At 36.9% G+C, this 15,811-nt stretch overlaps 1 protein-coding gene across 10 annotated transcripts in view; it reads right to left on the bottom strand.

The window, feature by feature from the left end:
* Window positions 1-15,811, bottom strand: part of ARMC2 (armadillo repeat containing 2) — a 62,683-nt gene that overhangs the window by 16,173 nt on the left and 30,699 nt on the right. For 9 of the 10 annotated variants that reach the window (XM_066179446.1, XM_066179443.1, XM_066179441.1 and 6 more), the window contains 3 exons: window positions 14,945-15,165; window positions 10,522-10,667; window positions 8,253-8,352 (listed from right to left, as the gene is read on the bottom strand). In XM_066179446.1, coding sequence (XP_066035543.1) covers window positions 8,253-8,352; window positions 10,522-10,667; window positions 14,945-15,165 — 467 coding nt within the window. The remainder of the gene's footprint in view (window positions 1-8,252; window positions 8,353-10,521; window positions 10,668-14,944; window positions 15,166-15,811) is intronic. The other variant, XM_066179448.1, reaches the window with a different exon arrangement.

Consider the following 15,811-nt stretch of genomic DNA (forward strand, 5'->3'; position numbering starts at 1 on the left):
AACATGTGCTTAGGTTTGTTTGTGGTCACCTGGAGACCTGGGAAAGGTAAAGAAGAAAAGCAACACACTGGCAACAGAAAAAAATATTTGATGAAAACCTATGTAGCCTCTCTAAAAAAATTTTTCAGAAATTAATTTAAAAAAAAAAAAAGTTGAAAACCGTACCCTCCATGGTATTGCTTCAATGAGTGCTGATCTCTCTGGTTAAAATCTTTATTACTACTTCAAATTTGAACAGCTTTAGCCCCTATTTCTTATCAGCTTTTTTTTCTTTCTAGATATAAGATTGGTCTACTAACAGAAACATCTTCCTTGTACAGATTCTATTAATAGGCAGCTTGCTAATGGTCTGACCTTTGTCATGGATAAATTAATTTCCTTGGGGCATTTTAACTCTAATAACTCTTTTAGCTCTTTAAAGAGGTGTTTCCAAGCTTTCAGCATCATTTAGAGAAATTAAATCAAAACCTACAGTAATAAATTTTAATAACAGTGTGTCTCACTAAGCAGTAATATCTTATTATTATTGATATTCTATTGTTTACCTATTTAGTAATTACAGACACTCACTTGTATGATACTTGCCAATTAAGACTGGTTCATTATAAACTTTGAACACTGCATTTCTGATAATTTTACACTCAGTACACAGATCAAGTATTCTGTCCTTTTCTTAATATTTCTCCTTTTTCTTTCAGCCAAAAAAAAAAAAGAAAAAAGAAAAAAAAATCCTAACTAAAGCATTAGGAAGAAGCACATATACTTTTCAACACACTGTCAGAAATTATACTACAGGGAAAGAGTGACCTTCTGTAGTTTTTCACATTTATTAGCAGGGAAATTCCTTCAGAGTGGTCAGAATATCTATCCTAGAATTGCTACTTCCTTCTCAGAAAAAAAAAAATAGCAAATTCAGAGAGAATGATTGATCAGTTATGAATATGCACGTTCACACACAAAACACTGGAGAAAAATCTTACATTTTTTGCTCCTTAATTTTATTTAATTACATTAATGATCAATTCCTTTAATGATCATTTCTCTTTTTTGAACTGTCCTAGAAACTATTATAATGTTGGGCTTCACTGAGGAGGAATACAACTGAAAATATCTACTAGTAAATGTAGGAGAAAAGAACCACATCATTGATGCAAATTCTTTGTAGGGTTACCTTGACAAGCATTTCAGCACAAGTAGCGGCACAAACAGCCCTCAATCTCCTTTCCATACAGTTTCTTTCCTCTCCCGCACTGCTACCTCAGTATTTGTGATCAAGGAAGCATTTGTGTGGCTGTTCAACAAACCAGACAGGAAAGCAATGCAGATGATAACCAGGAAAGAACTGGGATTCTTTTTTTCAGTTTTAGGGTTATTGGAAGCTGGGTCAGTTCTCTGACATGATGTATTGTGCTGTCACACAAACAACTGTCCTCAGCCCAAATGAGGGATGATGGCACAGAGGGAAAAGTGAGAAACCAAAACACAAAGAACACTTGGGTTAGCACTGATAACCATTTATTTGGAAGCAAGCAGTAGACACAGGAAGACATCATTGACCCCAATAACAATGTTAATAAAAAACCCCTTTGGTATCCCAGAAGACTGTGATGGTACCGAGCAGAAGACCAATAACCATCTCAAAGTATTTAAGAGGCAAACGTGTACCTGAACTAAACACAGGTGCAGCACTGCACTGTATAAGCAAGAGCTTGTGGTTGCTTTTGGGCATTACATGACTTATGCTTTATGACTGACTGAAACAGACAGATGGTGTGTTCCTGGGAGCTCATCACAGAGTGATCCATAAACCAACCAAAACACCAGCCAGAAAGACCAGTCACGGCATGCAGATAAGCCTCTGCCTAATCAATTAAGCCAGAAACACAGCAGGAAAATTCCCTGCAGTTAGAGGCCTCACCTGTGACAACCTTCCCCACAGCAGCACTCCTAAGAGCAAAAAAGGACATTCAACAGCCCTGCAACAAGGTTTTTTTTTCCTTTGGGGGAGACAAGAGCAAGTCTCACATGCAAAAACCTGCTTGCTCACAGAAGACAATAAACTGATTTGGGAGCTGCTAGCTGGTAGATGCATTTGGGAAGGAAGCTGGGCAGACCCAGGCACAGTGAACCTGATAAATGTAGGTATGTCCTTAGAGAGGATGACAAGGCAACATCTCTTCATTTAATAAATTGTTTCTGACAAACTGATTGCTATATCAACCAGGTAAAGCAGTGTGCAAATTATAATTGAAAATGAGTGCAGTTCTTCTAGCTGATGCAAGAGATGCAAAAATATTAACAAATCTCTTCAAACGTATCAGGACTGGGAAGTTTGCCAGAATCTGCAGAACTAATTGATGATCAGGATAAAACAGGAGCACCAAGAGGAGAAAATGATACTGCAGAGAGGCTAAATGAGTTCTTTGCATTGATTCATGCCCACTCTGGAAGCAACTGGGAGATCTCAATGTGACAGCATTCTCCAGGGAAGGCTCATCACAGCCATCTGTCCAAAACTGAAGCGATCACATACAACTTTAAGGAACAACCTGACAAAACAAAGAGCAACCAATCACCAGGACTGGAAAATTATCCAACAGTTCTAAAAGCACTAATCAATTAAATAGCTTAACTACTAACAGCACTATGCAACCTCCTAAAACTGTAACAAACATGAAAAGATTCCAAGTGAGAATCAAGTCTGCTGTCTGGACCAGATAAATTAGTAGAGAGCACAAAAAAAAGAACAAAATAATATGAGTGGACAGACAGATAAACACCATCAGCTTTAAGACTTCTAATTTCTGACTTAGACATTAACTGAGTTCTTTGAAGGGATTAACAAACATGCAGAAAAAAGACCCATCTGATACCACCCATGTGACTTTCCAGAACACTTTAAACAAAGTCACTCACCAAAATCCTAGTGAAACTAAGGAGTCATGCTGTAAGGGAGAATGTCTTGGTACAGATAAATGATTAGAGGACGTAAAACAGAGTAAATTAGCAGTTTCTGCAATGGTGGAATATGACCAATGGAATTCCCAAGGTTTTGTGCTGGGATCTGTTGTACTCAATTTGTCTATAAACACAGAAAATGGGCAGCAGCAGCGATATGGAAGAACGTACTGATTTCACTATGATATTCGAAGTACCAAAGATGAAGGCTGACGGAAGAGCAGAAAAGGAATTGAGTCAGTTGGTAATAAAACAGCAGATGAAATTTAAATGCATGAATTTAAACATGAAAGGATCCATGGAAAAGAACAGAGCAAACATATCTTCATGTATAAATTACAGCCTTTGAACCAACCATATAACCACCTATCGAGCAATCTTGGAATTAATGACAGAGTTTAATGATCACAGATCAAGAAAGCAAATAAAGTATTGGGAATTATAGGGAAATAAATTTATGCAGGCATGTAAATCTGTGATATGGCCACATCTTAAGTGCTGTGTTCTGGTTTCCTCCTCACAAAAAGAGACAGGAATCAGGATTGGAAAACGTTATGAGAAAAGCGACATGGATATACCGTGGCATGGAACAATCTCTCAGAAAGGGCGAAGTAAGCAAGGACTCCTCAATATGGAAAAGAGGTAACTTGAAGAGGGTAGGATAAACATCTAGAAAATGAAGGGAGGTGTGAAACAAACAGTGGGCTTCACCACATTTGCAACACAAAACCAGAAGGCATCAAATAAAGACAGTAAAGGCCAAATTCAAAATAGCCAAAAGGAACTGTTTGCTATGCAACTCCTTGTCAATCGATCTTTAACACGTCAAAAGTCTATATGGGGTAGAAAAGAGACTGTAGAATTCCACAGAAAAGAAGTCAGCTGAGGTTTATTTCATACACAGCTGGCTGAGGGCGCTTCCAAACTGGAATGAGTTGGAGGTTTGCTAAGTACACACAGGAAGTATCATACATGCCTGCTGCATTTTTACTGTCCTCTAGACATCTGAATCTCACCATTGCCGAGTATCAAGAGCAGACTGGATGAACTGTTCACGTGATTGTCATGGGTTTTGTATCTAAACCAAGACAGTGATCCAATGTAATTATTATTTTGCTGAATAGGCAATTACTGCATCCAATGATGTCAGATTGTTAAAACTTCCCAATTTCAAATTAAATGCTTCCCAATTTCAAAACAGGCTACACTAAAGTGTAAGGGGACCTTTCTATACAACAGGCACAAGACTGCTTCTATCCAAATTTTAGTATCACACCCTGTGTTTGTGTTCTCAGGACTGAAAATAGACTACTAACTGGTAAAACATTACAGGGAAGCTGGCAGGGCCCCAAAATACCACCTAAGCTCAGGTAGTGCCTGACTTATTGACAGAAGCTACTGTCCTATTTAGGCAATGTCTCTGTTCCAAAAACATGGCCTGCTTGTGACTTGTGACATTAACCACAGCCCAAGAAAGTCACTCTGTGCAGTTTATCTGGAAAGCCTAGAGACGATAATGATGTGGGAAAGTGGAACAGAACCCTGCTAAAAGATTTCTTGAGATGAGCAAAAGTCCACAATGCTGATGAGAAACAGAATCATACAAACTTTATCCTGCAAGACAGAGGCTCTACACAAACACTTCTGACAGTTTAGACAGCATGTGGCAACCACCAAGGATTTTTTTGTTACTCCACACAAATAAGGTCCAAAGTCAACCATGAACACATACTTCAGATGTGTATAAAGCCCAGTTGACTTCCCCAGTCCTATCCTGAAAATTCAGCTTTTCCAGTCTTCTCTATTCCCTACCTAAGACTATTACACATGGCTTTTATTATCAAGTCTTGCCAACTCAATTTCCCCAAAGTCTGTCTCATAGAGTTGAATCATTACTCTTCCATTCCTTCTGACTCTTTCCCCCAGGAGAGAATATGAGCTGAGAAAAAAATGGAAAAGAGCTGTAACTGCAGTGTGGAGCAAAGAACAGAGACTATTTCGGTTGCAACTCTGGAATTCAGCGTGTGGTGTGGGTGCAAGTCATTAATCCTATTTCCAGTGCTCCCATTTTTACTTTCACAGTATTTAATACTTATTTTTAAAGTCACAGTTATGATAGCCCTTGAGAAAGTCTGAATGCTGGTTTTCCTCCATCTTTCCTGTTTGTTTCTAGCTGCTATGACTGCCAGTAAAAAACCCGATCCCACAAAATTTGCAACCTGAAAACTCAGAAAAACACACACACACACCTCCTTTCTTCACATATCAGTTTTCAGTCCTGAAGATTTTTAATGCTTTAATAATGATGATTTTTCCTTCTTTTTGATTCTTCCCACAGTAGACAATTTTACTCACACTGCTGTTACTTCATTTCAACACATATCAACTCACACTGTAACTCACTCGCTGTGGGCATTAAAAAAAAAAAAAAAGATGAGCAATGCCAACTATACCTCAGGAAAAACACTTGCACTCCTCACAGCTCAAGTGTTTATTACATACTACAGAAAAAGTGGTGCATTACATTATCTACGTCCTGCTTTTTGTTTCTGCAGGGCTTCACTAAGCTGACAACTGACAATTGCACCCTTGTTTCAAAACTGCAGTAAGAAATAATAATTCGGAAGACACTGCATATATAATGAACACAATGTAATAGCTAAGGTTTTTTTTTTAATGCACAAGCTACTTCTTTACTCATTTATATTCTGATAAAAAAACCTGACAATTTAACACAAAATGCAATGCTAACCTTGTGAAGAAAGATGTATTTTAGGAGCACTTAATAGACAAATGAGAAGCTAAATTCTGAATACTAAAAATTAACAAAATTTGAGGCAGATGTGAGCCTACAATTTATTATGATACAAAGCTATTATCTCAAGAACCTAGAAAAGCTACCCTTAAAATGCCAGATTAAGTTTAGGAAAAAGGTGTTACTTCATTAAAAATCCTTATCCTCAGTTCCATAATTTGTTGAGTTTTTAATACAATGGTAACAAGGAAAAACAACTATAAATCTAGGAAAATGCCTTTGACATTTTTCATGTTAGTTACATAGTATTTACAAAGTATTTCACTAAAGTGTCTTGAAGACTAAACTATGCCAGAGCAGCCTGAACCTAGAAATACTCAGATATGCTACAGAAGTGGTAATCAGCAGATATTTAGAAGAAAAGAAACAACTTTAATCTTTGTTCCTCTTCCATGTGCATTATCACAGAAAACAGGGATGCTGGTAAACAGGAAAGGAACTAATTATTTTTGTATTTGGCAGGAGAGAGAATATTGTTCAGCATAGCCAATCTAGTTACCTTAATTAACTCCCTTCAATGATAGCAGCACAAAAGACCTCCTTCCAACAAATCTCCAAGAATTACTAACCCTGGGATAAATTGTATAGGATAACTAAATGATCTCAAACTAGTTTAGATGCTGGACCAGTCAAGAAAGTTCCTTACTTTTAAGGCTGATCCTAACGTAATTTAATATCCTATGTTTTGAAACCTTGTTCCACCTTTGAACATCTGTGCTTTAGATAAAAATTATTTTCTTCTTAAGACTTACCTGGCAATAGAGCTGAGTAATTTGCCTTATATAGAGCACTCCACTCTCACCAATGCATCAATCTGTAAGATTGGGATCCTGCAACAAATTCTAAGAACCTGGTGCTCCAGTAAACGTAAGAAAGATCACTGTGATATGGCAGGACAATAAAGCAACACCCTTGGAGTTCTAATAAAGTTGGTAGCAACTATACTCAGAATTTTACTTTGTGATACAAGGTATTTTGATGAAGTCTAAACATTTATTTCTACATGAACATCCCAAATGTGGGTATTCCTGGCATGCAGTCTTCTCTGGGAAAGGAGAGATACATTTTGATACCTTATGCAGTTAGAGAGTATGGGAAGATGACTAAGGGTAAAAAGATAATGGTATGGAAGTTACAGGGAAAAATACAGTTGTACTCCCTGGATGAAACATGGTCAGCATATCTGACCTCCCACACACTACGCAGTCTAAGGAGGACCCAACAGAGGGTGGAGTAGAATGGAGACACTACGACCAGGCACTGTGTTGTAACCCTTGCAGAGGAGGGAACTCAGTGGTATTTTCTAGTTGATAAGCCCCATAGCAGCTGAAAACCAAGGGAGATAAAGGAAAATGTCCTCCTCTTGAATCAGCAACTGTTATGAAATCATTCTGCTTGGACTAACGCATGTCCCCATCCCAAGGTTATCTCGGGTACTATCCAGAGATATCCACCCCCCAGTACAACCACTCCTCACTGATTGAGAGGTATGACCAAAGCCACTCAAGTTCCCCCTAAACATGGAGAAATAGTATAAAAATGAGTTAAGAATGGGGAGAAATGGAGGAAGATTCCATTGTAACTTCTGGGATCAGTCGACAAGCTGAACCTGTCTTCACCCTCATAGGGACACCGTCCGTGAAAGAAATGCGATCTCTGCATGCTGAATGATGGTCTCAGATCAGCTTTTATTGGGGATTAGAGTTTGTTAGTACATTGTTTTAAATTATTGTATAATTTATATATTGTTTTGAATATATTTTTGCAGTCTGATACTGTCACTGACAAGTCTCAAACCTTAACCTTTCACAATTCTATTAATAAAGAGTGTTTGTTATTCTGCAAACTGTTAATGGGAGCCCTTCAACGGGCACTGCCCATTGCCTGCAGCGGGTAAAGGAGAAGACCTAAGAGGAGGTTTCTCTGTCAGTGGAATAGATACAGTGGGACTGCTTAGTGAAGGGTCCCATAATGGGACACTGACAGACTGGTTGGGCCCAAGGGTGACGGATTTCCTGGGGCTCTGACAGACGAATCAAACACAAATGGTTTGAGTAAATCTCCCCTTTTTACATGACAGTGAGGAACATATTTTCCTTTCACATTGTTGAATTCTAGAAAGTCACGCTTCTTTTGCGGGTGAGGAGGACAGGAGAAAGCCCAACATTTTCCTACTATTAAATATTCAAATAGCTTTTTGCTTCAAAGAAGACTTCTCAAAACTAGGGGAGAAAAAGGTACTTAAAGGACTGTTTCTACACATGGACAAACAAGATAATCAACTGTCCTCTGTATTGCTTTGAGTTTTTAATCTAAATTATTTCATTACAATTATTTACTACTTAGAAATGCTGTCAACCATTTAAAATTTTTAGTTGCTAAGTGCATAAAAATAGGTCACTGAAAACAAGCTTATGCACAATAATACACAGACACATCAGAGGATTAATATATAAAAATCAAGAGATGAAAAACTGACCTGCTGCTTCTGGTATTTGTTTAGTAGGGCTAAAAATAAGATGTAACATCTGGAGCAGTCTGCTAAAGCTGCACAGAAGTCATTGTAGGTGGAAAGTTTGCTATAAAGAAAAAAAAAATATAAATAAACAAAAGGACTTTTTTCCACAACACATTTTCTAGAAAGTCACTTTTGACTCTCAGAGCTGTATTTTTCAACAAATGAAGTGAATGCCAATATTCTGATTCTAGCAGAGGCATGTGCAGTTATATAAGGACACAACAGAAGCCCAGCCATCCTTGCCACAGTGAATTACGGGAAGAAGCAAACATAAGGATCTTCCCAACCTGCCTGCCATATGGGCACAGTATGCTAACACCAGCACTTCTTAGTGCTAAATGGGAGAACTGGAATTTCAAGATGATGTGCAAAGTCAGACAAGAGGATATAAGGGGTCCCTTCCTAGTGCACATCTAGTAGAGCCCAGCAACAACACTAATAGAAAACATCTCTTACCAGCAAATACAGAGAATGCGCCTCCTTGCAGGCAGGATTTATCTCTGCACATTTCTTAATAGCTGCTCCAGCCCTACACCGCTCACCTTGACCATTGCCGAAAGAGGGAACTGGACATGCTTTGGTCACACCAGAAAAAATGCAGTAATAGAGCAAGCTACGATAACATCTTACTTCTCATGTAGTCAAAACCAGAAAAGATCTGTGTTGATGTTCAATTACAACTAATTACTGGAAGATTTACAGTCTTATTGAATGAATAATCTGAATAGATTGAAGGCATTCTCTACAAAGAAGCTGCCTAAAATTGATTGAGAGAACAATCACTCTGTATTACTAGAAGACAAAACAAAATTCAAATCTGAGCTCTGTACTGCATAGTATAATTTTTTTGTGACTGTAATTTCCAGGAAGCTAATTAAATTGATTTTATGGCTAATTTGTATTCTTGGAGCATGCAGTTCTAATCTTAAGGAAAAAAATTGAAGCAGTAGGAAACTTTAAGTAAGGTAAGTTATTTTTTCTCCATATTGAATTCTATATTAAGTAAACATCCTTATCAGAATTACAGTGCAAGTATCCATTACACTTAATTACAACCCCATTATCCCACTTTTCATGGCATTTTCCAAGTAAAAGAAATGCTCCCTCCTCAGAAGAAGTAAATATGCTCAAAGTACTGTAATCATTGCTAGAGCTCATTTTCAGGAACAAAACTAGAGAGAGATGTGAAGAAGGTAGCATGGCATTGAGGAGGCCATTCATATGCTTTACAGGTAGCACAAACAGCAAAGGAGCAGATTTGCCTGGTTTCAGCTGCGGGGAGGAAGGAATGCCAGCCCCTTACATAGCCACTACTCAAAGCACCATTCAGCCTCACACAGAAAGGAGAATGCAATGGATAATTTGGAGAAGCTGAACAGGAGGAGAAGTCCATAACAGAATCTCACTGAACACAGAGCCACAGGCAACACGACTCAATGCAGTAACAAAGCAGCAGTGGCAAATATTTCATCCAGCACATCACTAATAAACTGTGTTTATAATCCAACTACTCCTGAAATTACCAACAACTGATTCCACTTCTTCAAAATCTTTACGTTGTTTGCAAGTCCATTTAGCACTGAATACTGCAAGCTGATGCCTGGTAACTGAAGAACTGAGAAACTATTCAGACTACAAAATGATCTTTTTGGTGACTAACTCATACTATCTCCCTCTAAAAAGCACAACTTGGGACGCAGCCGTTGGCTGCTCATAAAACTGAGATTCTTTCAGCACTTCCATCTGCACACTCAAGCCCTGATCCCAGGGATTAATCTCCTCGAACATTCTGTAACAGCTCAAAACAATGAACACTGGCCACATTTTCTCTTTTGTATTTTATTTCACAATACACAGTTCCTTGTGTAATTTCTCTCATTAATTTTTTTTCAAACATGGCCTAAACCAGGATTAATAAATACCTAATAATTCATCCAGCTTTAAAATATAAGAAATAGTACTTTAAAAAACTCAATCAGAATCTGTGGGATCAAAGAATGACACAATACAACAAAATATTTTTCATGGGGATGATGAATCCAAGTCTGTACAGCTACAATTAAACAATTCTGTATTAACCGAGACACAATCAGCACACAATATCATTGAGAGCTTTTTAAGTAAGAGTTCAATGTAAATCTTCCACTCCTAGTGCTTGATCCTGCCTCCTTGGAGGCTACTCATGCAGGAAGGGGGAGCTGCCTGCACGCAGAACTGTGTTCACACGTACCTGAGCACCCTGACAATCCAGATGCACACGTCCTTGTCGCTGCTGCGCTGCTCCAGCGCCACGCAGAGCTCGGGGATGGCAGCGCTGTCGCTGAGCCGGCGCCGCGCCAGGGCGCAGTCAGCCAGGATCCGCAGGGTGGCCGTCAGCTGCACACGGAGCGTTTGAACATTTATTTATTAACCACAGCTGCTAGCAGCAGAACATGCTAGTGTGAAAATTCAGTAAAGCTCAGGTCTCATTTATAGCATCTAAGGCAGTCTGCACGCCCTGTCAATATTCTGCATGTATGTACAAACCAATAAATAACAACAGGAAACGTGTAGGCAGCAAGATGTGTACTTGGGATAACTGTTAGAAAATGTAAGATTGATACTGGTCTTTGCCTGCACGTAACCTCCTTCTGTGAGGGACACATGATCTTTCATATGCTTTAAAATCTTGCATGTATACAGCTATGTACCAACTGGAAGTAGGTGAAATGCTGTAGATGGTTCAAGTAATTCTTTTTTGTAATTCTTCAAAAAATCTTAGTACTGCAAATTTATGTTTAAGTCTTGAAAATACTAATATATATTCTGATAGTAACTTTAAACTGGAAACTAAAATGAACTGATTTTAAAACACAATCAGATTTATTCCAATTTAAAAATTTCAAGTTAATCAAGATCAAGAGAAATCCACTGTTTAAACAACAGAAAATGAAAAGCTTAGGTGCTCAAGTCTATTTGAAGAAACCAAAATATTTTCAGATGATACTGTTCTATTTCAAGGAGCTTAAAGCATAATCGAACACTTGCAGATGTACAAAATGCATCACCTATTGCATATTGTGAAATATTCTGGTTCTCTTCCAAGGCAAGAGTCAGACAGGCAATGACACGTAAGTTAATTTTGATCTAATCCAGACAGGCAATGACACGTAAATTAATTTTGATCTAATCCAGAACTGACTACAAAATGAATGTGAAGTCACTCAGTCTTATGTGAATATGGGAATTCTTCAAATTTTTCTTATTCAAAGTGAAGTTATTAACTTCAATTTGGTTTTGAATGTAGTTTGATAAGGCACAAAAACTATCTGTTCAAATTGTTTCTTATCACAAAAAACTCAGGAAATTAAACATTTTATCACTAAATTGGACTGCTTATCCAGTGATATGTAATAGCTAATTTTTTACGAAAAACTCTTGACAAAGAGCAGGTTAAGATGTTGTTTCAGGTTTTGCACACAGGACTCTATGCACATTCTGTCCATTCTCCAGCAGCTTACAAATTTGCTGTCCTACTTCAACAAATTTGACAGCAGAGTACAAATCTCCAGCAACCCCCATGATCTTCTGTAATGGAGCAACAGGAGATGCAACATGTCAAAATGGAGAAGCAAGGCATAAAGGGAAAAAATATCTGATACTGTGATATGTGAATGGATTTAACTTCAGCACTAAAAATGCAATTTATACTATATCCATAATACAGAGAATCTGAACCTACAGAAGCCATTTGCTTCATATCACTCATATTTTAAGAAGAAACCTGGAGTTTTTTATTATTTGAACTAAACAATTGCAAAAAAAATTCCAGATGCACATTCCTTCTACAGTCATGATGCTTCCAAAATCAACACAACACTAGCGATGTATTTTAATAAATATATTCTGATCAAATACTTTGCTTTTCAAAAGTTTTGGTAGGAAAATCCTTGTCACAGGGAATAGGGACAGGCAACTCCATTCAGTTCACAGTCAGCCTAGGATGGTATTTGTTGAATTCTAGCTAAACTTCAATAGAGACAATAAAGGAAATTAACAACAAGCCACATATTAAAAGTGTTGTTCAAACCTAGACAAGAGTTTTCACTGCAGCAAAGAGACTTACATATTGGATAATGGAAAAAAAAATATATCAGTGGATGATGGTACAGAGTTCTCCAAAAAGAGAGTAAAATTTTTCAATGCCTGATACAGTTAGATGGTTCAAAATCCTCAAGCAGTAAATTCTATCAATTGCCACCCTCAGACCTCAGACAAAGACAGGCTGGAAAGGAAAAGCAATGCAAAATAACATACACCTAAATGTGCAAGAAAATAGCATTCAGCAGTTCACAGAAGTCTATATCCAAAAAACACAGTTAATGTGCAACTGAAATTTGAAGAGTACAGTCTAAAAAATAATAGAAGCTAGCCAGATAGCAGCTGAATTCTAGAGATACTGTGATGGCTACAAGCAGACCCCATGTTCCAGGGAGAAATGCAAAACAATTGTCTTTAGCAATCCCCACCAGCCCTAATCTTTATGTTGCCATACGAAAGATCAAATTCACCCAAACAGAAAATGTAACTGCTGACAAATGCTATTTTTAAAGGAGAAGACATTTAAGTGCCTTTCAATTAAGGAACAGTACTTATTAAGTCTTGGCAGTGACTCTTCAAAAATCTTGGGTTTTGAATAAGCATTACTATATTTTGTATAAATATTAACAGACTTAGGTTAAGCAACATAAAATTAATTAAAGATGGTTTCATGTCCTCTGTTAAGGAAAAAAAATTATTACAAACATTTTTATTCTATTCTATTGTATGACTTGTACTAAAAATCCACTGTGGAAGAATGAAGAAATCAGAGAGGGACTTTATTCCCACAAAAAGGATCTAGCAAGATTATGTATAACACTGCCATCTGGTGATTGTGCAATTATACAGTTAAAGAATGAAGAGTTGGTCCCAATTAAATGGGACACTTCAGTTACCAAGGTGAAGAGATAGCAGAACTTCCTTCAGAGACCACTGTGACTATTTAAAGTGGTTTTCTCCTCCAATATAATTTGCTTTCTATAACTAAAGACATTATTTCTGTACATCACTGGCTATTTGATCTGTTGCTGTAAGATGCAGTATGCTACAAAAACTTTATTCCAAAGACATCGATCACAGAAGAAAATTTCTTCAATCATCCCTAAAACAGAACTACTCGTTCATCTGTCCGTGATGACTGATCAATTCACTCACATGAAGGAAGTAGTGCACACGGATTTGTCGAAGGAACCAATTTGAGAAAGTCACAGAGAAATTCCACAGAAGTAGGAATCACTACTTTTCTCGCAAGAGGAAGAACACCAAAGTATCTGTACTACTATAGAAGAGAACACAAACAAGTGAAAGAGCAATCTCAATAAGAGACAGCTGCCAGTACTGACTTCTCCACAAAACACTCAAGAACTGCTTAGAAACAGCCAGTCTATTCAAATGGTACAAAGCAGGTTTGCTACACTTCCATTTTTACTGAAAAGAGCAGAGATATGAGAGATTTTTTAAAGAAAGCATAAAATATAATTTTTTCCTTTCACACATTTGCAAACTAAACCCTTGATTAAAAAACCCTAAATTTATCAACAGGCAAATAATGGAAGAAAAATATTCCTGCAAAGTTGTAGACAAGTTCAGAGAGCTAGTCAAAATCCTGGAAATAAACTGATTCATTAGTTTTATTACCAAGACTAAAAAAATTAGACAAAATCACCAATAGTAATGTGATGATGTAAGCTGTTTTCTCATATAATTTCAAGAAATATAAAATCTCGTGCTTATAAATTGAGAATTAAAGAAATCTGGCATAACTAGCAGACAAACTTAGTGCAAACGCTACCTCAGAAAATTGTCCAATGTATTTTCCTACAACATACCTGAAAGTTTACAATTAAACCATTCGCTAATCATTACATCAATAACTTCCAAACAAACACCAGGAATCTACCTGGCAAATCCTTGGTAAACACAATACCCATCTCCCAGTGTTTCTAAAATACATGGGTTCAAACAGTTTTAGGGCCAAGGATCAATTTTCAGAGCCACCACTTATCAAGGTGCTTTGTACGTGAAAACAGTTTTGAGCCTGCTGCTTTCAAACGATTCAAAAAGTCTTTGCTTTTGCAACTACTTTTTCCTTACATTACAGTTCTTCAAAAACACTTTGTCATAGAAACACAGCTGTATTTCCCTACATGTTTTTAAAATGCATTATTCTTGTAATAAAAAGCTTTTTGTAATCTCCTAGAGTATTGCAGAACCAGTTTGTATTTATTGTTTCAGTTTCAAGAATTTAGGTAAGAGAACACATTTTATCTGTTTACTACAGAATCCAGAACATTGTCAGCACAATAAAGTAGTAATGAGAAACTGGTTTATTAGGTACCTTAAAATATTTCTATTAACTTCAGAATTTCTAAAGCCTTTAAAATTGACTACACACAAACATCTATGGTAATTAAATTAGGTCCTGAACAACTTCATTAAACTTCTTAAAAATAAGTCTATTGAAATAAAGGTACAACTCTGTCAGTAGCACACAGGGTTAGCTTATCTCCTCTAATTAAATTTTTAATTTGCCCTTGAAGTACATACTTTTAGAAATAAAAGTAAATGCTAACCTGGACTAATAAGTGGCCCAACTTGTAGAAATACGTGTCATGTTCTTTTACATTATTAATCTGCTTCATTAATTCCAGAAACATTTCAACAGCTCCTTTGCTGACCATTTTATAAAGGAGTCTATCCTTTTCAGACATGAATTTTATAGCTGCCATGCAATACACAAGAGCCTCATTGTTTGTTTGTAGATCTTCATTCCACAGAACCTGCAACAAATAATCTAAAAGGAAAATCGTTATTCAGAAAATCTAATATTAAAATTTATAGTTGATACAGTCCAGTCATTAAAGAGATTAACAACTGGAAAACACCCTCAGATTGAACTCTTACATTTCTAATAAGTGGGCTAGAAAAATTGGATATTTGGACTGAAACCAAGAAACAATAATTGATGAAGAAGAGAATGGGCCCGACTTTTGTTCTCCTAAACTTCAAGAACCAGTGTAAGCTGTAAACACATAGCAGGAATCACTGAAATCCTCAGTCAAGACTTGCAGAAGTGATTGTGTGTGCCTGGAATTTTGTGTACTAATTCCCACTACTTCCTTAAAAATCAAATGCCTTAAAGCATCTCAAATGGAGCACTAAAAAGCACAGGGGCTTAATTCAACTCTCACATTTGAAATCTTTTCATAGCCTTTTTAGATTTACTTTTCATGTAGGTAAAGTTGACATACGAGTTTTTTTTGAGCAATCACTGCCAGACATCTGAAATGTTAAAATTTACAGTTAACACAAGCCCAGTGTATCTTCTGCAGTCAAATTGAGACATTCTGAATTTAATGGGGGTATATTAAACAAATCCTAGCCAACTTTATACTTTTGAATTTCCAGTAACTGATTCAAAGAGATACTTATTTCTGCTT

The sequence above is a fragment of the Chamaea fasciata genome, unplaced genomic scaffold, assembly GCF_029207755.1.
Source record: "Chamaea fasciata isolate MVZ Bird 193981 ecotype frontalis unplaced genomic scaffold, bChaFas1.0.hap1 SCAF_3, whole genome shotgun sequence".
NCBI lineage: Eukaryota > Metazoa > Chordata > Aves > Passeriformes > Sylviidae > Chamaea > Chamaea fasciata.